Source organism: Bufo bufo, chromosome 5, assembly GCF_905171765.1.
Source record: "Bufo bufo chromosome 5, aBufBuf1.1, whole genome shotgun sequence".
NCBI lineage: Eukaryota > Metazoa > Chordata > Amphibia > Anura > Bufonidae > Bufo > Bufo bufo.
The window spans coordinates 565652066-565676596 of record NC_053393.1 but is presented as its reverse complement, the minus strand read 5'-3'; the positions used below and the strand labels follow the sequence as shown (position 1 = coordinate 565676596).

General features: G+C 50.3%; 1 protein-coding gene across 1 annotated transcript in view; it reads left to right on the top strand.

Annotated features, from left to right (window-relative positions):
- The window catches only part of LOC121002667 (ankyrin repeat and SOCS box protein 10-like), a 178125-nt gene extending 154295 nt beyond the window's left edge, over nucleotides 1–23830 (top strand). The window contains exon 6 of the mRNA XM_040434100.1: nucleotides 23568–23830. Within this exon, the coding sequence (XP_040290034.1) occupies nucleotides 23568–23753 (186 nt within the window). The 3' untranslated portion in view covers nucleotides 23754–23830. The remainder of the gene's footprint in view (nucleotides 1–23567) is intronic.
- Nucleotides 23831–24531: the final 701 nt, after the last annotated feature.

Here is a 24531-nt window from a genome sequence, read left to right as displayed (position 1 = left end):
GACCCCCAGAATTTACTGCTGCAGTGACTCTCAGTACTGACTCCTGCAATGACCCCCAGAATTTACTGCTGCAGTGACCCCCAGTACTGACTCCTGCAATGACCCCCAGAATTTACTGCTGCAGTGTCTCTCAGTACTGACTCCTGCAGTGACCCCCAGAATTTACTGATGCAGTGACCCTCAGTACTGACTCCTGCAGTGACCCCCAGAATTTACTGCTGCAGTGACCCTCAGTACTGACTCCTGCAATGACCCCCAGAATTTACTGCTGCAGTGTCTCTCAGTACTGACTCCTGCAGTGACCCCCACAATTTACTGCTACAGTGACCCTCAGTACTGACTCCTGCAATGACCCCCAGAATTTACTGCTGCAGTGACCCTCAGTACTGACTCCTGCAGTGACCCCCACAATTTACTGCTGCAGTGACCCTCAGTACTGACTCCTGCAATGACCCCCAGAATTTACTGCTGCAGTGACCCTCAGTACTGACTCCTGCAATGACCCCCAGAATATACTGCTGCAGTGACCCTCAGTACTGACTCCTGCAATGACCCCCAGAATTTACTGCTGCAGTGACCCTCAGTACTGACTCCTGCAGTGACCCCCAGAATTTACTGCCGCAGTGACCCTCAGTACTGACTCCTGCAGTGACCCCCAGAATTTACTGCCGCAGTGACCCTCAGTACTGACTCCTGCAATGACCCCCAGAATTTATTGCAGCAGTGACCCTCAGTACTGACTCCTGCAATGACCCCCAGAATTTACTTCTGCAGTGACCCTCAGTACTGACTCCTGCAATGACCCCCAGAATTTACTGCCGCAGTGACCCTCAGTACTGACTCCTGCAGTGACCCCCACAATTTACTGCTGCAGTGACCCTCAGTACTGACTCGTGCAATGACCCCCAGAATTTACTGCTGTAGTGACCCCCAGTACTGACTCGTGCAATGACCCCCAGAATTTACTGCTGCAGTGACCCTCAGTACTGACTCCTGCAATGACCCCCAGAATTTACTGCTGCAGTGTCTCTCAGTACTGACTCCTGCAGTGACCCCCAGAATTTACTGCTGCAGTGACCCTCAGTACTGACTCCTGCAGTGACCCCCAGAATTTACTGCTGCAGTGACCCTCAGTACTGACTCCTGCAATGACCCCCAGAATTTACTGCGGCAGTGACCCTCAGTACTGACTCCTGCAATGACCCCCAGAATTTACTGCTGCAGTGACCCTCAGTACTGACTCCTGCAATGACCCCCAGAATTTACTGCTGCAGTGACCCTCAGTACTGACTCCTGCAGTGACCCCCACAATTTACTGCTGCAGTGACTCTCAGTATTGATTCCTGCAGTGACTCTTATTACTGACTCCAGCAGCGACTCTCAGTATTGACTCCAGCATTGACTCTCAGTATTGACTCCTGCAGTGACTCTCATTATTGACTCCTGCATTGACTCTCAGTATTGATTCCTGCAGTGACTGCAGCGTTGACTCTCAGTACTAACTCCTACAGTGACTCTCAGTATTGACTTCTGCAGTGACTCTCAGTATTGACTTCTGCAGTGACTCTCAGTATTGACTTCTGCAGTGACTCTCAGTATTGACTTCTGCATTGACTCTCAGTATTGATTCCTGCAGTGACTGCAGCGTTGACTCTCAGTACTGACTCCAGCATTGACTCTCAGTATTGATTCCTGCAGTGACTGCAGCGTTGACTCTCAGTATTGACTTCTGCATTGACTCTCAGTATAGATTCCTGCAGTGACTGCAGCGTTGACTCTCAGTACTGACTCCAGCATTGACTCTCAGTATTGATTCCTGCAGTGACTGCAGCGTTGACTCTCAGTATTGACTTCTGCAGTGACTCTCAGTATTGACTTCTGCAGTGACTCTCATTATTGACTCCTGCATTGACTCTCAGTATTGATTCCTGCAGTGACTGCAGCGTTGACTCTCAGTACTGACTCCTACAGTGACTCTCAGTATTGACTTCTGCAGTGACTCTCAGTATTGACTTCTGCAGTGACTCTCAGTATTGACTTCTCCAGTGACTCTCAGTATTGACTTCTGCAGTGACTCTCAGTATTGACCCTGCAGTGACTCTCAGTATTGATTCCTGCAGTGACTCTTATTACTGACTCCAGCAGCGACTCTCAGTACTGACTCCAGCATTGACTCTCAGTATTGACTCCTGCAGTGACTCTCATTATTGACTCCTGCATTGACTCTCAGTATTGATTCCTGCAGTGACTGCAGCGTTGACTCTCAGTACTGACTCCTACAGTGACTCTCAGTATTGACTTCGGCAGTGACTCTCAGTATTGACTTCTGCAGTGACTCTCAGTATTGACTTCTGCATTGACTCTCAGTATTGACTTCTGCAGTGACTCTCAGTATTGACTTCTGCAGTGACTCTCAGTATTGACCCTGCAGTGACTCTCAGTATTGATTCCTGCAGTGACTCTTATTACTGACTCCAGCAGCGACTCTCAGTACTGACTCCAGCATTGACTCTCAGTATTGACTCCTGCAGTGACTCTCATTATTGACTCCTGCATTGACTCTCAGTATTGATTCCTACAGTGACTCTCAGTATTGACTTCTGCAGTGACTCTCAGTATTGACTTCTGCAGTGACTCTCAGTATTGACTTCTGCAGTGACTCTCAGTATTGACTTCTGCATTGACTCTCAGTATTGATTCCTGCAGTGACTGCAGCGTTGACTCTCAGTACTGACTCCAGCATTGACTCTCAGTATTGATTCCTGCAGTGACTGCAGCGTTGACTCTCAGTATTGACTTCTGCATTGACTCTCAGTATTGATTCCTGCAGTGACTGCAGCGTTGACTCTCAGTACTGACTCCAGCATTGACTCTCAGTATTGATTCCTGCAGTGACTGCAGCGTTGACTCTCAGTATTGACTTCTGCAGTGACTCTCAGTATTGACTTCTGCAGTGACTCTCAGTATTGACTCCTGTAGTGACTCTCATTATTGACTCCTGCATTGACTCTCAGTATTGATTCCTGCAGTGACTGCAGCGTTGACTCTCAGTACTGACTCCTACAGTGACTCTCAGTATTGACTTCTGCAGTGACTCTCAGTATTGACTTCTGCATTGACTCTCAGTATTGACTTCGGCAGTGACTCTCAGTATTGACTTCTGCAGTGACTCTCAGTATTGACTTCTGCATTGACTCTCAGTATTGACTTCTGCAGTGACTCTCAGTATTGACTTCTGCAGTGACTCTCAGTATTGACCCTGCAGTGACTCTCAGTATTGATTCCTGCAGTGACTCTTATTACTGACTCCAGCAGCGACTCTCAGTACTGACTCCAGCATTGACTCTCAGTATTGACTCCTGCAGTGACTCTCATTATTGACTCCTGCATTGACTCTCAGTATTGATTCCTACAGTGACTCTCAGTATTGACTTCTGCAGTGACTCTCAGTATTGACTTCTGCAGTGACTCTCAGTATTGACTTCTGCAGTGACTCTCAGTATTGACTTCTGCATTGACTCTCAGTATTGACTCCTGCAGTGACTCTCATTATTGACTTCTGCAGTGACTCTCAGTATTGACCCTGCATTGACTCTCAGTATTGATTCCTGCAGTGACTCCAGCGTTGACTCTCAGTACTGACTCCAGCATTGACTCTCAGTATTGATTCCTGCAGTGACTGCAGCGTTGACTCTCAGTATTGACTTCTGCATTGACTCTCAGTATTGATTCCTGCAGTGACTGCAGCGTTGACTCTCAGTACTGACTCCTACAGTGACTCTCAGTATTGACTTCTGCAGTGACTCTCAGTATTGACTTCTGCAGTGACTCTCAGTATTGACTTCTGCAGTGACTCTCAGTATTGACTTCTGCAGTGACTCTCAGTATTGACTTCTGCAGTGACTCTCAGTATTGACTTCTGCAGTGACTCTCAGTATTGACTTCTGCAGTGACTCTCAGTATTGACCCTGCAGTGACTCTCAGTATTGATTCCTGCAGTGACTCTTATTACTGACTCCAGCAGCGACTCTCAGTACTGACTCCAGCATTGACTCTCAGTATTGACTCCTGCAGTGACTGCAGCGTTGACTCTCAATACTGACTCCTACAGTGACTCTCAGTATTGACTTCTGCAGTGACTCTCAGTATTGACTTCTGCAGTGACTCTCAGTATTGACTTCTGCAGTGACTCTCAGTATTGACTTCTGCAGTGACTCTCAGTATTGACTTCTGCATTGACTCTCAGTATTGACCCTGCAGTGACTCTCAGTATTGATTCCTGCAGTGACTCTTATTACTGACTCCAGCAGCGACTCTCAGTACTGACTCCAGCATTGACTCTCAGTATTGACTCCTGCAGTGACTGCAGCGTTGACTCTCAATACTGACTCCTACAGTGACTCTCAGTATTGACTTCTGCAGTGACTCTCAGTATTGACTTCTGCAGTGACTCTCAGTATTGACTTCTGCAGTGACCCTCAGTATTGACTTCTGCAGTGACTCTCAGTATTGACTTCTGCAGTGACTCTCAGTATTGACTTCTGCAGTGACTCTCAGTATTGACCCTGCAGTGACTCTCAGTATTGATTCCTGCAGTGACTCTTATTACTGACTCCAGCAGCGACTCTCAGTACTGACTCCAGCATTGACTCTCAGTATTGACTCCTGCAGTGACTCTCATTATTGACTCCTGCATTGACTCTCAGTATTGATTCCTGCAGTGACTGCAGCATTGACTCTCAGTACTAACTCCTACAGTGACTCTCAGTATTGACTTCTGCAGTGACTCTCAGTATTGACTTCTGCAGTGACTCTCAGTATTGACTTCTGCATTGACTCTCAGTATTGATTCCTGCAGTGACTGCAGCGTTGACTCTCAGTACTGACTCCTGCATTGACTCTCAGTATTGATTCCTGCAGTGACTGCAGCGTTGACTCTCAGTATTGACTTCTGCAGTGACTCTCAGTATTGACTTCTGCAGTGACTCTCAGTATTGACTTCTGCAGTGACTCTCAGTATTGACCCTGCAGTGACTCTCAGTATTGACTCCTGCAGTGACTCTCAGTACTGACTCCAGCAGCGACTCTCAGTATTGACTTCTGCAGTGACTCTCAGTATTGACTTCTGCAGTGACCCTCAGTATTGACTTCTGCAGTGACTCTCAGTACTGACTCCTACAGTGACTCTCAGTATTGACCCTGCAGTGACTCTCAGTATTGACTCCTGCAGTGACTCTTATTACTGACTCCAGCAGCGACTCTCAGTATTGACTTCTGCAGTGACTCTCAGTATTGACTTCTGCATTGACTCTCAGTATTGACTTCTGCAGTGACTCTCAGTATTGACCCTGCAGTGACTCTCAGTATTGACCCTGCAGTGACTCTCAGTATTGACTCCTGCAGTGACTCTTATTACTGACTCCAGCAGCGACTCTCAGTATTGACTTCTGCAGTGACTCTCAGTATTGACTTCTGCAGTGACCCTCAGTATTGACTTCTGCAGTGACTCTCAGTACTGACTCCTACAGTGACTCTCAGTATTGACCCTGCAGTGACTCTCAGTATTGACTCCTGCAGTGACTCTTATTACTGACTCCAGCAGCGACTCTCAGTATTGACTTCTGCAGTGACTCTCAGTATTGACTTCTGCATTGACTCTCAGTATTGACTTCTGCAGTGACTCTCAGTATTGACCCTGCAGTGACTCTCAGTATTGACCCTGCAGTGACTCTCAGTATTGACTCCTGCAGTGACTCTTATTACTGACTCCAGCAGCGACTCTCAGTATTGACTCCCACAGCGACTCTCATTAGCAAGAAAAACTACATATTTTTTTTTTTTTGCACAGCTCACCCTCAATTTGTATAATCCAGACACTCCTGTAATATGAAGAAAAAGGAAGCCCGGACAAATCCCCCGGATCTGGGGTCATGAGTCACTTCAGTAACACATTTTTGATAGATCCAGCCCCTTGGAATTTAAAATAAAACGTAACTTTTATTTACATAAATAAAATACTCCATGGTGTCCTCGGGGGACGCGTTTCGCACAGATCGCGCTTCCTCAAGCCCTAGTGAGGACATTCTCCAGGAGTAACAAAGCAATGGAGTGGAGAGTAACCTGGATGTGTCACCGCTCCTGCAGCCGTCCGCATGGCTGGAGGATTAGACATCAGATGGGCGAGTGCGAGGACTTACCGCTCATATTAGGTGCACACCCACCGGCAGAAGCAAGAAAAATAGTAGTAATAACCAGATTAGGCAAAGTATCCTGTGACAAACTGCCATTTGCCACTGGGCATTGTAGAAGACTTATGGCTAGCCTCCTGCCCTACGACTATGGCCCCGGGACATATTACCTTCTTCCATACTGAACTTTCAGCTCCAGAGACTAAGTCCCGTTCGAAGATGGGACTTAGTCGTTTTTCTGCATGGAATTGACCGACCGCACAGCCCAAATCTATGGAACTGTTTTGGGCAGGAAATTGTGCTTGCGGTCGGTCATAAAGGACTTCCATTAAACTTTTGATCCGCTGGAGGGATTTGTGTGATTTTTGGAAGTGTTTATGTTTGATGTAAGCAGAGTTTAAATATGTAATTTTTATGGAGATGGAATGTACGGTTTTAAAGTTACAGTGTATGTTTAAAAACTGTATTTTTACTGTCTGTGATAGTTATGTTAATCCATAATTATATCCCAGACAGAAGAGAGGATTTTGTGTATTCGGGTGGGGATTCCTCTCCTATTGTTCTCACATGTGTATTGGGGATTTCCCTTTGTCCTGGGAGATAATTGAATTGCACTTCGGGTGTCTCCAGGGCAGAGAGGAGGAGACCATGATGCATTGTGGGGACCTGCATAAATATGGGCGAGTAGCCCTCAATAAAGAGTTCAGTTCATGTTTTTCTAACCCTTCAAAACGCAGCCTCGTCTCGTTATTGGAGGGAATTGCTGTATCACGCTGGGGATTGCTATGCTCTGCATATTCCCTGGAGGAGAGATCTTTCCCACACGGTCCTGAATGCTGGAGGTTCATTCAGGGTGGAAGGAAGACGGCCCGGCTCCAGTTAAGCTACGGCAGTTGTGGAGTCTGCGGTGCTTGTGGTGTCCAGTGCGGTGCTTGTGGTCCTCGGCGCAAGCTAGGAAGCGTCCATTAACGGAAGCGGATCCGTTACATTGGTGGCAAGCGGTGGGATGGCTTCCCTAGTGCAAGGAGCAGCATCCTGGGAACACCAAGCAGAGCTGGAGTATTGGTATAGTCACATATGGTTTGACGCTATGCTGAAGAGGCGGTTGGCTATCTACGGGCCCCTCCTAACAGAGGAACTTGTACCGGAAGTGAGGAGAGAACTGGCGGAGTATCTGCAGCAGGAAGCAGAATATCGGGCAGAGATAGCGAAGTATTTCGTCCCTGCGCCCCAGCAAAAACGTGAGTTACAGGGGGCCGAAGGTGTCGTCCTTCCCCCCCCAGCGGCAGTGTGTACCCCAGGGGGCCGAAGGTGTCGTCCTTCCCCCCCCAGCGGCAGTGTGTACCCCAGGGGTCCGAAGGTGTCGTCCTTCCCCCCCCCCCCAGCGGCAGTGTGTACCCCAGGGGGCCGAAGGTGTCGTCCTTCCCCCCCCAGCGGCAGTGTGTACCCCAGGGGGCCAAAGGTGTCGTCCTTCCCCCCCAGCGGCAGTGTGTACCCCAGGGGTCCGAAGGTGTCGTCCTTCCCCCCCCCCCAGCGGCAGTGTGTACCCCAGGGGGCCGAAGGTGTCGTCCTTCCCCCCCCAGCGGCAGTGTGTACCCCAGGGGGCCAAAGGTGTCGTCCTTCCCCCCAGCGGCAGTGTGTACCCCAGGGGGCCGAAGGTGTCGTCCATCCCCCCCCAGCGGCAGTGTGAACCCCAGGGGGCCGAAGGTGGCGGCCTTCCCCCCCCCCCCCGGCGGCAGTGTTTACCCCAGGGGGCCGAAGGTGTCGTCGTCCCCCCCCCCAGCGGAAGTGTGTACCCCAGGGGGCCGAAGGTGTCGTCCTTCCCCCCCAGCGGCAGTGTGTACCCCAGGGGGCCGAAGGTGTCGTCCTTCCCCCCCAGCGGCAGTGTGTACCCCAGGGGGCCGAAGGTGTCGTCCTTCCCCCCCAGCGTCAGTGTGTACCCCAGGATGCCGAAGGTGTCGTCCTTCCCCCCCAGTGGCAGTGTGAACCCCAGGGAGCTGAAGGTGTCGTCCTTCCCGCCCAGCGGCAGTGTGTACCCCAGGGAGCTGAAGGTGTCGTCCTTCCTCCCCAGCGGCAGCCTGTGTTTCAGGGAGAGGAGCGCAGCACCCTCTCTCCCCAGTGGCAGCTTACCCTAACAAGGGGAGACAACAATCGCCCAGTGGTCTCTGCGCCTGACCTACCGGGATGCTGGACAGCCTGTCCAAATCCCCCACTACCTTCACCAGGACAACAGGAGGAGGGGGTAAGTACAAATTCCCCTCCCCAGTTAACTCCTAACATGGCCTCAGGGTTAACAGAGGCGATGTTAACCCCTGCTGACTCCCATGTTCCTCTGGCTACTGAGCCGGACTATGGTCTCAGCACCCCAGCAGAAGAGCTGGCAGCGGGGCAGAGTGCAGTCGGCCTCTGCCCTCCCTCAAGTCCCCACAGCATGTTGCCCCATCACCACAGCAAAATACCCAGGTGCAGTAACTGTTTCTTGTGGGTGGGTCACCCTTGTACCTGTTTGTTGTGGGTGGGCTACTCGGGCATCTGGTTACTGTGGGTTGGTGGATCGACTAACGGAGGCACTGACCGACAGAAGGTCAGGTGCCTGGTTAGTCTTCCCCCCCAAAGGGGAGATGTGTGACAAACTGCCATTTGCCACTGGGCATTGTAGAGGACTTATGGCTAGCCTCCTGTCCTACGACTATGGCCCCGGGACATATTACCCTTCAAGAACAGAACTATGCCGCATGTCTGGACTGTTCTTAGGACCGGCTCCAGTTAAGCTACGGCGGTTGTGGAGTCTGCGGTGCTTGTGGTGTCCAGTGCGGTGCTTGTGGTCCTCGGCGCAAGCTAGGAAGCGTCCATTAACGGAAGAGGATCCGTTACATTGGTGGCAAGCGGTGGGATGGCTTCCCTAGTGCAAGGAGCAGCATCCTGGGAACACCAAGCAGAGCTGGAGTATTGGTATAGTCACATATGGTTTGACGCTATGCTGAAGAGGCGGTTGGCTATCTACGGGCCCCTCCTAACAGAGGAACTTGTACTGTAAGTGAGGAGAGAACTGGCGGAGTATCTGCAGCAGGAAGCAGAATATCGGGCAGAGATAGCAAAGTATTCCGTCCCTGCGCCCCAGCAAAAACGTGAGTTACAGGGGGCCGAAGGTGTCGTCCTTCCCCCCCCCAGCGGCAGTGTGTACCCCAGGGGGCCGAAGGTGTCGTCCTTCCCCCCCAGCGGCAGTGTGTACCCCAGGGGGCCGAAGGTGTCGTCCTTCCCCCCCCCCCAGCGGCAGTGTGTACCCCAGGGGGCCGAAGGTGTCGTCCTTCCCCCCCCAGCGGCAGTGTATACCCCAGGGGGCCAAAGGTGTCGTCCTTCCCCCCAGCGGCAGTGTGTACCCCAGGGGGCCGAAGGTGTCGTCCATCCCCCCCAGCGGCAGTGTGAACCCCAGGGGGCCGAAGGTGTCGTCCTTCCCCCCCCAGCGGCAGTGTGTACCCCAGGGGGCCAAAGGTGTCGTCCTCCCCCCCCCCCCAGCGGCAGTGTGTACCCCAGGGGGCCGAAGGTGTCGTCCTTCCCCCCCCCCCCCAGCGGCAGTGTGTACCCCAGGGGGCCGAAGGTGTCGTCCTTCCCCCCCCAGCGGCAGTGTGTACCCCAGGATGCCGAAGGTGTCGTCCTTCCCCCCCAGTGGCAGTGTGAACCCCAGGGAGCTGAAGGTGTCGTCCTTACTGTGCAGTCGGCCTCTGCCCTCCCTCAAGTCCCCACAGCATGTTGCCCCATCACCACAGCAAAATACCCAGGTGCAGTAACTATTTCTTGTGGGTGGGTCACCCTTGTACCTGTTTGTTGTGGGTGGGCTACTCGGGCATCTGGTTACTGTGGGTTGGTGGATCGACTAACGGAGGCACTGACCGACAGAAGGTCAGGTGCCTGGTTAGTCTTCCCCCCAAAGGGGAGATGTGTGACAAACTGCCATTTGCCACTGGGCATTGTAGAGGACTTATGGCTAGCCTCCTGTCCTACGACTATGGCCCCGGGACATATTACCCTTCAGGAACAGAACTATGCCGCATGTCTGGACTGTTCTTAGGACCGAACGCGGTCAGCGGTGTATACTAAAGAATCTATGGAACTGTTTTGGGCAGGAAATTGTGCTTGCGGTCGGTCATAAAGGACTTCCACTAAACTTTTGATCCGCTGGAGGGATTTGTGTGATTTTTGGAAGTGTTTATGTTTGATGTATGCAGAGTTTAAATATGTAATTTTTATGGAGATGGAATGTATGGTTTTAAAGTTACAGTGTATGTTTAAAAACTGTATTTTTACTGTCTGTGATAGTTATGTTAATCCATAATTATATCCCAGACAGAAGGGAGGATTTTGTGTATTCGGGTGGGGATTCCTCTCCTATTGTTCTCACATGTGTATTGGTGATCTCCCTTTGTCCTGGGAGATAATTGAATTGCACTTCGGGTGTCTCCAGGGCAGAGAGGAGGAAACCATGATGCATTGTGGGGACCTGCATAAATACGGGCGGGTAGCCCTCAATAAAGAGTTCAGTTCAGTTCATGTTTTTCTAACCCTTCAAAACGCAGCCTCGTCTCGTTATTGGAGGGAATTGCTGTATCACGCTGGGGATTGCTATGCTCTGCATATTCCCTGGAGGAGAGATCTTTCCCACACGGTCCTGAATGCTGGAGGTTCATTCAGGGTGGAAGGAAGACGGCGCGGCTCCAGTTAAGCTACGGCGGTTGTGGAGTCCGCGGTGGTTGCGGTGTCCAGTGCGGTGCTTGTGGTCCTCGGCGCAAGCTAGGAAGCGTCCATTAATGGAAGCGGATCCGTTACATATCCCAAAAATAAAATGATCCAGTGTTTAAAGTTGCATGTGGTACCACCGTTTGGGAGCAGCCACAGATCGGTGTGTGAACACGTACGAAGATGAAGACCATAACATATGCACACAATGCACATGTGCCAGGATGCAAGCCACAGCATATGAGTAGAGCGCGGCTGATTTAGGGCCGTGTATGTGAATAAGCCCAGCTTCTCCTAAGGCCTCCTGTACACGACCGTTGCCCCTCCATGCCCGTGCTGTGGACCGCAGTGCACGAGCACCAACCGTGGTCCAGCCGCATGCAGATCCCGGACCCATTCACTTGAAAGGGTCCGCGATCCGTCCATTCCGCCAAAAGATAGAGCAAGTTCTATCATTTTGCGGTGCAGAGGCACAGAACGGAACCCCAGGAAGCGCTCTGTAGTGCTTTTGTGGGGTTCTGTTCTGTGCTTCCGTTCCGTAACGCATCTCCGGATTGGCATCTGTGATGCGGAATGCACATGGCCGCTGCCCCGTGTATTGTGGACCCGCCATTTAACGGTTGTGTGAACGAGCCCTAAGGCCGTACCTGTGGGGGAACTGACTAGAGCGAAGAGACCATCCATTTATCTCCCGGAGCCATGACACTGGCAGTCAGGAGGTTCTCCCCGGTGGGCCATCGCCCGAGCCCAACGCATTGCTCAAAATAAAGATAGAAAAGAGATGTTACACGCAAGAAAAGTCCCTGCCACACGGAACAAAAGTGAACAGGGTCATAAGGTCACTTTTCCCACCACTTTCAGCAAGAAATATAAACAGGTTGTGGGGATTATACAAAAATATGTCCCCAGACTTCTCAAGACTTCTTTTTAGCTGATGTTCTCAGAAATGGCTGCAATTTTGTGGCCAGACGTAGAGCAAATGTCACCAGGTGTCTTCATATGTTGTCCTATGGGAGACGAGGGGACGTGGTTGACATATAAAGGCTCGCCGCGCTGGAATATCTGCCAGAACATCGGGATGCTCAGGTGCTCGAGTAGAACACATCGGGATGCTCAGGTGCTCGAGTAGAACACATCGGGATGCTCAGGTGCTCGAGTAGAACACATCGGGATGCTCAGGTGCTCGAGTAGAACACATCGGGATGCTCAGGTGCTCGAGTAGAACACATCAGGATGCTCAGGTGCTCGAGTAGAACACATCGGGATGCTCAGGTGCTCGAGTAGAACACATCGGGATGCTCAGGTGCTCGAGTAGAACACATCGGGATGCTCAGGTGCTCGAGTAGAACACATCGGGATGCTCAGGTGCTCGAGTAGAACACATCGGGATGCTCAGGTGCTCGAGTAGAACACATCGGGATGCTCAGGTGCTCGAGTAGAACACATCGGGATGCACAGGTGCTCGAGTAGAACACATCGGGATGCTCAGGTGCTCGAGTAGAACACATCGGGATGCTCAGGTGCTCGAGTAGAACACATCGGGATGCTCAGGTGCTCGAGTAGAACACATCGGGATGCTCAGGTGCTCGAGTAGAACACATCGGGATGCTCAGGTGCTCGAGTAGAACACATCGGGATGCTCAGGTGCTCGAGTAGAACACATCGGGATGCTCAGGTGCTCGAGTAGAACACATCGGGATGCTCAGGTTCTCTACCGAGCACAATGGAAGTCAATGGGAGACCCCGAGCATTAAACCAGGCAGCCCCTGCTCTGAAGAGGGGACGGTGTCTGGTTCATAAGAAACGGTCAGAAATTGATGGAAACACCACCGAAATGGTTCGGGAACAGCACGGGGAGGACGTCTGGATGCATCTTGGACTCCCAGATCGCTGCTGGGAACCATGTTGTCCGAGTAGTACGCCACTTTTACAGACTGACAAAAATACGCACAAAACCGAAGAGAAAATTGATTTTAGAGGAAAAATTGGTAGGAAACATTCTTTCCTGTATATTTACTTGTATATAAAGTGCAAGTGCTGCCAAAAATTACAAGGAAGAGGCGCTCCGATACATCCTGTATATCACATAAAGGAGGGCCTCATTCACATTGTGGGACTCCTACACTCATAAAGCCTCTGCACTAAGGGAAAGGGCTGCCAAAAATTACAAGGAACCGGCGCTCCAATACACCCTTATTACACATAAAGGAGGGCATCATATACAGCCTGGAATAATTATGATTGATTGCTGCTGGTGAGCTGACCCTGTAATACATTATATGTGAGGGCCTGCAGGTGAGCTGACCCTGTAATACATTATATGTGAGGCCTGCAGGTGAGCTGACCCTGTAATACATTATATGTGAGGCCTGCAGGTGAGCTGACCCTGTAATACATTATATGTGAGGCCTGCAGGTGAGCTGACCCTGTAATACATTATATGTGAGGTCTGCAGGTGAGCTGACCCTGTAATACATTATATGTGAGGTCTGCAGGTGAGCTGACCCTGTAATACATTATATGTGAGGCCTGCAGGTGAGCTGACCCTGTAATACATTATATGTGAGGGCCTGCAGGTGAGCTGACCCTGTAATACATTATATGTGAGGCCTGCAGGTGAGCTGACCCTGTAATACATTATATGTGAGGGCCGGCAGGTGAGCTGACCCTGTAATACATTATATGTGAGGCCTGATGGTGATCTGACCCTGTAATACATTATATGTGAGGCCTGCAGTTGAGCTGACCCTGTAATACATTATATGTGAGGCCTGCAGGTGAGCTGACCCTGTAATACATTATATGTGAGGCCTGCAGGTGAGCTGACCCTGTAATACATTATATGTGAGGTCTGCAGGTGAGCTGACCCTGTAATACAGTATATGTGAGGTCTGCAGGTGAGCTGACCCTGTAATACATTATATGTGAGGCCTGCAGGTGAGCTGACCCTGTAATACATTATATGTGAGGTCTGCAGGTGAGCTGACCCTGTAATACATTATATGTGAGGGCCTGCGGGTGAGCTGACCCTGTAATACATTATATGTGAGGCCTGCAGGTGAGCTGACCCTGTAATACATTATATGTGAGGTCTGCAGGTGATCTGACCCTGTAATACATTATATGGGAGGTCTGCAGGTGAGCTGACCCTGTAATACATTATATGTGAGGCCTGCAGGTGATCTGACCCTGTAATACATTATATGTGAGGCCTGCAGGTGAGCTGACCCTGTAATACATTATATGTGAGGCCTGCAGGTGAGCTGACCGTGTAATACATTATATGTGAGGCCTGCAGGTGAGCTGACCCTGTAATACATTATATGTGAGGCCTGCAGGTGAGCTGACCCTGTAATACATTATATGTGAGGCCTGCAGGTGAGCTGACCCTGTAATACATTATATGTGAGGCCTGCAGGTGAGCTGACCCTGTAATACATTATATGTGAGGCCTGCAGGTGAGCTGACCCTGTAATACATTATATGTGAGGGCCTGCAGGTGAGCGGACCCTGTAATACATTATATGTGAGGGCCTGCAGGTGAGCTGACCCTGTAATACATTATATGTGAGGCCTGCAGGTGAGCTGACCCTGTAATACATTATATGTGAGGCCTGCAGTTGAGCTGACCCTGTAATACATTATATGTGAGGCCTGCAGGTGAGCTGACCCTGTAATACATTATATGTGAGGTCTGCAGGTGAGCTGACCCTGTAATACATTATATGTGAGGTCTGCAGGTGAGCTGACCCTGTAATACATTATATGTGAGGCCTGCAGGTGAGCTGACCCTGTAATACATTATATGTGAGGCCTGCAGGTGAGCTGACCCTGTAATACATTATATGTGAGGTCTGCAGGTGAGCTGACCCTGTAATACATTATATGTGAGGCCTGCAGGTGAGCTGACCCTGTAATACATTATATGTGAGGCCTGCAGGTGAGCTGACCCTGTAATACAATATAAGTGAGGTCTGCTGGTGAGCTGACCCTGTAATACATTATATGTGAGGCCTGCAGGTGAGCTGACCCTGTAATACATTATATGTGAGGCCTGCAGGTGAGCTGACCCTGTAATACATTATATGTGAGGTCTGCAGGTGAGCTGACCCTGTAATACATTATATGTGAGGTCTGCAGGTGAGCTGACCCTGTAATACATTATATGTGAGGCCTGCAGGTGAGCTGACCCTGTAATACATTATATGTGAGGCCTGCAGGTGAGCTGACCCTGTAATACATTATATGTGAGGCCTGCAGGTGAGCTGACCCTGTAATACATTATATGTGAGGCCTGCAGGTGAGCTGACCCTGTAATACATTATATGTGAGGCCTGCAGGTGAGCTGACCGTGTAATACATTATATGTGAGGCCTGCAGGTGAGCTGACCCTGTAATACATTATATGTGAGGCCTGCAGGTGAGCTGACCCTGTAATACATTATATGTGAGGCCTGCAGGTGAGATGACCCTGTAATACATTATATGTGAGGTCTGCTGGTGAGCTGACCCTGTAATACATTATATGTGAGGTCTGCAGGTGAGCTGACCCTGTAATACATTATATGTGAGGACCTGCAGGTGAGCTGACCCTGTAATACATTATATGTGAGGACCTGCAGGTGAGCTGACCCTGTAATACATTATATGTGAGGGCCTGCGGGTGAGCTGACCGTGTAATACATTATATGTGAGGTCTGCAGGTGAGCTGACCCTGTAATACATTATATGTGAGGTCTGCAGGTGAGCTGACCCTGTAATACATTATATGTGAGGCCTGCAGGTGAGCTGACCGTGTAATACATTATATGTGAGGTCTGCAGGTGAGCTGACCCTGTAATACATTATATGTGAGGCCTGCAGGTGAGCTGACCCTGTAATACAGTATATGTGAGGTCTGCGGGTGAGCTGACCCTGTAATACATTATATGTGAGGTCTGCGGGTGAGCTGACCCTGTAATACATTATATGTGAGGCCTGCGGGTGAGCTGACCGTGTAATACATTATATGTGAGGCCTGCGGGTGAGCTGACCGTGTAATACATTATATGTGAGGCCTACAGGTGAGCTGACCCTGTAATACATTATATGTGAGGCCTGCAGGTGAGCTGACCGTGTAATACATTATATGTGAGGTCTGCAGGTGAGCTGACCCTGTAATACATTATATGTGAGGGCCTGCGGGTGAGCTGACCCTGTAATACATTATATGTGAGGCCTGCGGGTGAGCTGACCCTGTAATACATTATATGTGAGGTCTGCAGGTGAGCTGACCCTGTAATACATTATATGTGAGGTCTGCAGGTGAGCTGACCCTGTAATACATTATATGTGAGGTCTGCAGGTGAGCTGACCCTGTAATACATTATATGTGAGGGCCTGCGGGTGAGCTGACCGTGTAATACATTATATGTGAGGCCTGCAGGTGAGCTGACCCTGTAATACATTATATGTGAGGGCCTGCGGGTGAGCTGACCCTCTACAACATTAGGGGCGAGGGCAGACTAATAAGCATGTTGATATGATGGAAGAGGGGGAGGAGGATGAGTAAAGGAAGATTGAACCATATACCCTTGTTTGTGGTGGAAGGGGTGCATGGGAATACAGTGCATTCAGTGCATTATAAACAACACATGTAAAGTGCCTTTATGTTCAGCCGCTTTCCTCTGGTGGAGTCGAGAAGTCAGGGGCAATCCAGGCCTTGTTCATTTTTATAAGAGTCAACCTTTGATAAGAGTCAGCATTTTCAGTAGATAGGCGGAGGCGCTTATCTGTTATGATGCCACCAGCAGCACTAAATACTCGCTCAGACAAAACGCTGGCGGCAGGGCAGGCCAGCACCTCCAAGGTGTAGAGCGCCAGTTCTTTCCACATGTCCAGCTTGGACATCCAGTAGTTGTAAGGCACCGAGGGATCTTTGAGGACGCTGACACGGTCTGCTATGTTCTCCTTCACCATCTTACAAAATGTTTCCCTCCTTGTGTCACTAGGCCACACATCAGGGTGAGGGTGCTGGCGGGGTGTCCTGAAACTGTCCCAGGCCTTGGAGAGTGTTGCCCTGCCTCTGTTGGAACTGCTGTGTGTTCCCCTCGTCTCCCCTCCTCGGTTGGCCAAGGAACTACGGACTCTGCCGCCAACATTGTCAGCTGGAGATATTTTGGAGCAATTTTTCCACAAGGACCTTCTGGTATTGCACCGTTTTGCTCGTCCTCTCCACCACAGGAATGAGAGATGAGAAGTTCTCTTTGTAGCGGGGGTCGAGAAGGATGAACAACCAGTAATCCGTGTTGTCTAAAATGCGTGAGTCGCGGGAAAAGTTAGCCATATGTGCCAGAGTCCCAACAGGCAAGACGTCGATGTTGTCATCAGAGGATGACTCTCAATCTCCTCATCCTCTTTCTCCTCTTTTTCCTATCCACGCTGAACAGATGGAATAAACCTGCTATGGGTACTACCCTCTGCAGCGGAGGTAACGTCTCCTGCTCCTCCTCCTCATCGTCCAATTTGCACTGAGAAGACGAACTGAGGGTGGTCTGGCTATCACCCTGTGTACTGTCTTCCCCCATTTCCACCTCTTCCACATGGAAAGCGTCGTCCTTAATTGTGAGCAGCGAGTGTTTGAGTAGACACAGAAGTGGGATGGTGACGCTGATAATAGCGTTATCGCTGCTCACCATCTGTGTTGGTTCCTCATAGTTTCTTAACACCTCACAGAGGTCAGACATCCATGCCCACTCCTCGCTTGTGAAGAGCGGAAGCTGACTGGAAAGGCGACGACCATGTTGCAGCTGGTATTCCACTACTGCGCTCTGCTGCTCACAAAGCCTGGCCAACATGTGGAACGTGGAGTTCCAGCGCGTGCTCACGTCGCACAACAGTCGGTGAGCTGGCAATTGTAAGCGCTGCTGCAGCGTTGACAGACCGGCTGAAGCTGTCGATGACTTGTGGAAATGTGCACAAACATGGCGCACCTTCACCAGTAGCTCAGGCAAATTCGAGTAGGTTTTGAGAAACCGCTGAACCACTAAGTTTAAGACGTGAGCTAGGCATGGGATGTGTGTCAGGTGGCCGAGCTCCAAAGCCGCCACCAAGTTACGGCCATTGTCAGACACAACCATGCCTGGTTCTAGGTTGAGTGGCAAGAGTCACAGCTCAGTCTGGTCTCTGAAGTGACTCTCATTATTTACTCCAGCAATGACTCCCAGTATTGACTCCTGCAGTGACCATCAGTCTTGACTCCTGCTTTGACTCTCAGTACTTCTACAGTGACTCAGTTTTCACTCCTGCAGTGACTCTCAGTACTAACTCCTGCGATGACTCCGTATTGACTCTGGCAGTGACTCTCAGTACTGACTCCTACAGTGACTCTTAGTTTTGACTCTTGCATTGACTCTCAGTATTGACTCTGGCAGTGACTCTCAGTACTTACATTTGCAGTGACCCTCGGTAATAACTACTGCAGTGACCCTCAGTATGGACTCCTGCAGTTACCCTCAATACTGACTCCTACAGTGATTCCCAGTAGTATCCCAGCTCATTCTCGCCTAGTTTCCTCAGACAGAATGCTCGCCCTCACTCAGTTTTCCTCAGACACCCAGCTCACCCTCGCCCAGTTTTCCCCACACAGCATGCTCGTCCTCACCCACTTTTCCTCAGGCAGCAGTCCACCTTTACCCATTATTTCTCAGGCAACAGCTCGCCCTCGCCTAGTTTTCCTTACACAGCATGTTTGCCTTCGCCCAGTTCTCCTCAGACAGCATGCTCACCCTTAGGGCTCGTTCACACAACCGTTACCCCTCCGTGCCCGTGCTGTGGACCGCAAATTGCGGTCCGCAATGCACGAGCACCGACCGTTGGCCAGCCACATGCAGATCGCGGAGCCATTTACTTGAATGGGTCCGCGATCCGTTTGTCCTGCAAAAAGATAGAGCAAGTCATGTGGGGTTCCGTGCTTCTGTTCTGTTCCGCTCTGCATCTCCGGAAGTGAATGGGTCCGCATCCATGATGTGTAATGCACACGGCTGGTGCCCCGTGTATTGTGGACCCGCCGTATGCGGGCCGCAATACAGCAAAGGAGGGGCAACAGTCTTGTGAACGAGCCCCTACCCAGTTTTCCTCAGACATCCTGCTTGCCCTCACCCAGTTTTCCTCAGACAGCATGCTCGTCCTCACCCAGTTTTCCTCAGACATCCTGTTTGCACTCACCCAGTTTTCCTCAGACATCCTGCTTGTGCTCGCCCAGTTTTCCTCAGACATCCTGCTTGCACTCACCCAGTTTTCCTCAGACATCCTGCTTGTCCTCACACAGTTTTCCTCAGACATCCTGCTTGTGCTCGCCCAGTTTTCCTCAGACATCCTGCTTGTCCTCACCCAGTTTTCCTCAGACATCCTGCTTGCCCTCACCCAGTTTTCCTCAGACATCCTGCTCGTCCTCACCCAGTTTTCCTCAGACATCCTGCTTGTGCTCGCCCAGTTTTCCTCAGACATCCTGCTTGCCCTCACCCAGTTTTCCTCAGACAGCATGCTCGTCCTCACCCAGTTTTCCTCAGACATCCTGTTTGCACTCACCCAGTTTTCCTCAGACATCCTGCTTGTCCTCACCCAGTTTTCCTCAGACATCCTGCTTGTCCTCGCCCAGTTTTCCTCAGACATCCTGCTTGTCCTCACCCAGTTTTCCTCAGACATCCTGCTTGTCCTCACCCAGTTTTCCTCAGACATCCTGCTTGCCCTCACCCAGTTTTCCTCAGACATCCTGTTTGCACTCACCCAGTTTTCCTCAGACATCCTGCTTGTCCTCACCCAGTTTTCCTCAGACATCCTGCTTGCCCTCACCCAGTTTTCCTCAGACATCCTGCTTGTCCTCACCCAGTTTTCCTCAGACATCCTGCTTGTCCTCACCCAGTTTTCCTCAGACATCCTGCTTGCCCTCACCCAGTTTTCCTCAGACATCCTGTTTGCACTCACCCAGTTTTCCTCAGACATCCTGCTTGTCCTCACCCAGTTTTCCTCAGACATCCTGCTTGTCCTCGCCCAGTTTTCCTCAGACATCCTGCTTGTCCTCACCCAGTTTTCCTCAGACATCCTGCTTGTCCTCACCCAGTTTTCCTCAGACATCCTGCTTGTCCTCGCCCAGTTTTCCTCAGACATCCTGCTTGTCCTCACCCAGTTTTCCTCAGACATCCTGCTTGTCCTCACCCAGTTTTCCTCAGACATCCTGCTTGCCCTCACCCAGTTTTCCTCAGACATCCTGCTTGCCCTCACCCAGTTTTCCTCAGACAGCATGCTCGCCCTCGCCTAGTTTTCCTTTCACAGCATTCTTATCCTTGCCCAGTTTTCCTCAGACAACATGACTGCCCAGTTTTTATCAGAAAGTATGCTCGCCCTCGTCAAGTTTTTTCAAGTATGAGCTCACCCTTGCCAAGTTTTTATAAGACAAAATGCTCGCTCTCGCTAAGTTTTTCTTATACAGCATACTCGTCCTTGTCCAGCTTTATTCCAACAGCAGCTCACCTTTGCCCAGTTTTTCTCAGGCAGCAGCTCACCCTCGTTCAGTTTTCCTCAGAAAGCATGTTCGCCCTCGCCCAATTTTCCTCAGGCAGCAGCTCACCTTTGCCCAGTTTTTTTCAGGCAGAGGCTCGCCCTTGCCCAGTTTTCCTCAGACAGCATGCTTGCCCTTGCCCAGTTTTCCTCAGACAGCATGCTCGTCCTCACCCAGTTTTCCTCAGGCAGGAGCTCACCTTGGTCTATTTTTTCCAGACACCAGCTCACCCTCGCACAGAATTCTTCAGACAGAATTCTCACCCTTGTCCAGTTTTTCTCAGGCAGCAGATCACTGTCGCCCAATTTTCCTCTGACAGCATGCTCTCCATCGCCTAGTTTTCCTCAGACAGCAGCTCATCCTTGCCCAGTTTTCCTGAGACAGCATGCTCGCTCTCGCCCAGTTTTCCTCAGACAGCATGCTCGCCTTTCCCAGTTTTACTTAGGCAGCATGCTCACCCTTGCTCAGTTTTTCATGCTCACTCCCAGACAGTTTTCCTCAAACAGCACCCTTGTCCTCGACTAGTTTTCCACAGGCAGAAGCTCACCTTTGTCCAGTTTTCCTCAGACAGCATGCTCACCCTCACACAGTTTTTCTCAGAATGCATGCTCACCCTCATTCAGTTTTCCATAGGCAGAAGCTCTCCTTTTCCCAGTTTTCCTCAGTCAGCATGCTCGCCATCACCCAGTTATCCTCAGGCAGCAGCTCACCCTTGCCTATTTTTTTTCAAGCAGGAGCTCACCCTTGCCCAGTTTTCCTCAGAGAGCATGCTCACCCTTGCCCAGTTTTCCTCAGAGAGCATGCTCACCCTTGCCCAGTTTTCCTCAGAGAGCATGCTCACCCTTGCCCAGTTTTCCTCAGCGAGCATGCTCACCCTTGCCCAGTTTGCCTCAAACATGCTGCTCACCCTTGCCAAGTTTTTTTTCAGGCAGCAGCTCACCCTCACCCAGTTTTCCTCAGACATGCTGCTCACCTTCGCCCAGTTTTCCTCAGACATGCTGCTCACCCTCGCCTAGTTTTCCTCAGACATTCTGCTCACCTTTGCCCAGTTTTTCTCAGGCAGTAGCTCACTCTCGCCCACTTTTCCTCAGAAAGTATGCTTGCCCTCCTTTAGTTTTCCTCAGAGAGCATGCTCACCCTTGCCTAGTTTTCCCTCAGACATTCTGCTCACCTTTGCCCAGTCTTTCTCAGGCAGTAGCTCACCCTCGCCCACTTTTCCTCAGACATTCTGCTCACCTTTGCCCAGTTTTTCTCAGGCAGTAGCTTACCCTCGCCCACTTTTCCTCAGAAAGTATGCTTGCCCTCATTTAGTTTTCCTCAGGCAGCAGCTCACCCTTGCCCAGTTTTTTCAGGCAGGAGCTCACCCTTGCCCAGTTTTCCTCAAACATGCTGCTCACCCTTGCTCAGTTTTTTTTAAGCAGCAGCTCACCTTCGCCCAGTTTTCATCAGAAAGTATGCTTGCCCTCATTTAGTTTTCCTCAGACAGCATGCTCGTCCTCACCCAGTTTTCCTCAGACAGCATGCTTGCCCAGTTTTCCTCAAACATGCTGCTCACCCTTGCCAAGTTTTTTTTCAGGCAGCAGCTCACCCTCACCCAGTTTTCCTCAGACATGCTGCTCACCTTTGCCCAGTTTTCTCAGACAGCATGCTCACCCTCACCCAGTTTTCCTCAGAATGCATGCTCACCCTCGTTCAGTTTCCACAGGCAGAAGCTGTCCTTTGCCCAGTTTTCCTCAGTCAGCGTGCTCGCTATCACCCAGTTATCCTCAGGCAGCAGCTCACCCTCGCCCAGTTTTTTCAGGCAGGAGCTCACCCTTGCCGAGTTTTTTTTAAGCAGCAGCTCACCTTCGCCCAGTTTTCATCAGAAAGTATGCTTGCCCTTAGTTTTCCTCAGACAGCATCCTCACCCACACTCATGCTTCCTCAAAAAGCATGTTCGTCCTTGCTCAGTTTTCCTCCGGAAGCAGATCACCTTTGCCCAGTTTTCCTCAGACATGCTGCTCACCCTTGCCTAGTTTTCCTCAGACATGCTGCTCACCTTCGCCCAGTTTTCCTCAGACATGCTGCTCACCTTTACCCAGTTTTTCTCAGGCAGTAGCTCACCCTCGCCCAGTTTTCCTCAGACATGCTGCTCACCTTTGCCCAGTTTTCCTCAGGCAGTAGCTCACCCTCGCCCACTTTTCCTCAGAAAGTATGCTTGCCCTCCTTTAGTTTTCCTCAGAGAGCATGCTCACCCTTTTCCACTTTTCCTCAAACATGCTGCTCACCCTTGCCTAGTTTTCCTCAGACATTATGCTCACCTTTGCCCAGTCTTTCTCAGGCAGTAGCTCACCCTCGCCCACTTTTCCTCAGAAAGTATGCTTGCCCTCCTTTAGTTTTCCTCAGACATGCTGCTCACCTTTGCCCAGTTTTCCTCAGACATGCTGCTCACCCTTGCCCAGTTTTCCTCAAACATGCTGCTCACCTTTGCCCAGTTTTCCTCAGACATGCTGCTCACCTTTGCCCAGTCTTTCTCAGGCAGTAGCTCACCCTCGCCCACTTTTCCTCAGAAAGTATGCTTGCCCTCCTTTAGTTTTCCTCAGACATGCTGCTCACCTTTGCCCAGTTTTCCTCAGACATGCTGCTCACCCTTGCCCAGTTTTCCTCAAACATGCTGCTCACCCTTGCCCAGTTTTCCTCAGACATGCTGCTCACCTTTACCCAGTCTTTCTCAGGCAGTAGCTCACCCTCGCCCACTTTTCCTTAAGAAAGTATGCTTTCCCTCCTTTAGTTTTCCTCAGACAGCATCCTCACCCACACCCATGTTTCCTCAAAAAGCATGTTCGTCCTTGCTCAGTTTTCCTCAGGAAGCAGATCACCTTCGCCCAGTTTTCCTCAGACATCCTGCTTGTCCTCGCACATTTTTCCTCAGACCGCACGGATTGACTTCCTTCAGTTTCTTCTATTTGTGAAAACTACAGAAATAGGTGCATTTTTCACAACATTTTCTCCGTTTCTTTAGGATTTCAGAACTAGTGTTGGGAAGTAGAAGGTTTGGGAGTGTCTGTCAGGGACTGTGGGGTTGTGTTTATGTGTTTTTCATGACTCTCAAATATTATTCTTTCCAGAAAAACCCTGTCTTCTTCCAGTCGGTATTCTCACTTTCTCGCAGTCCACGCTCTCTCCAGCACCTGTGTCGCTGTTCTCTGCGCTCACATCTTGAAGGAAGACTCCCGGATACGCTCCCCAAGTTACCTCTCCCACCTCCGCTCTTGCAGTTTGTACAACTTGGTTTTGAAGGTGTCCTGTACTGAAAGATAAAGTGGGAGATACAACTGTCCTGCACCCTTTGCTTGTATTATAGCCTATATTATACATATGTAATACTGTGCAGACTGTGTGGTATGTTCTCTATTTGTACAATCGTATATACTGCATACTACCAACATTTCCATTAACACGTTCCGGATATCCCGATCTGTTTTCAGTCCAGGACAAGATGAATTTGCCAGGATTATCTCTAAACATTTGCTGCAATCCTGGGAAATTAGGGACTATAGCCAATGTGTGTTATGTATGTTGTGCACTGTGCGGGCACTCTCAGTATGTGAGACACCAAGAGACCATTACTTGATATATGAGACACTCAGAGACCTCCTCCCCACCTCACAATCATACAGTTAGGGTTAGTGCTTACAAGTGTATTCAGAATTAGATCAGAAAGGAACTACAGACCACTTCCAGTCACCCGACATACCCATCATCATCATCCTGGGTAATATCTGCACCATAATCCTGGATGGCCTCTCCATTGTCATCCTGGGTAACCTCCCTACTATTATTCTTGATAAACTCCCCACCATCATCCGGTGTGACCTCCCCACAATTATGCTAGGTGACTCCCCCCACCATCATCCTAGGTGACCTCCCTACATCGTCCTGGGGGAGCCCTCCACCATCATCTTAGATGACCTTCCCATATCTTCCTGCATGACCTATCCTCCACCATCCTAGATGAACTTCCAACCATCATTCTGAGTGACCTCGCCACCAACATCCTAGATGACCTTCCCACCATCATTCTGGGTGACC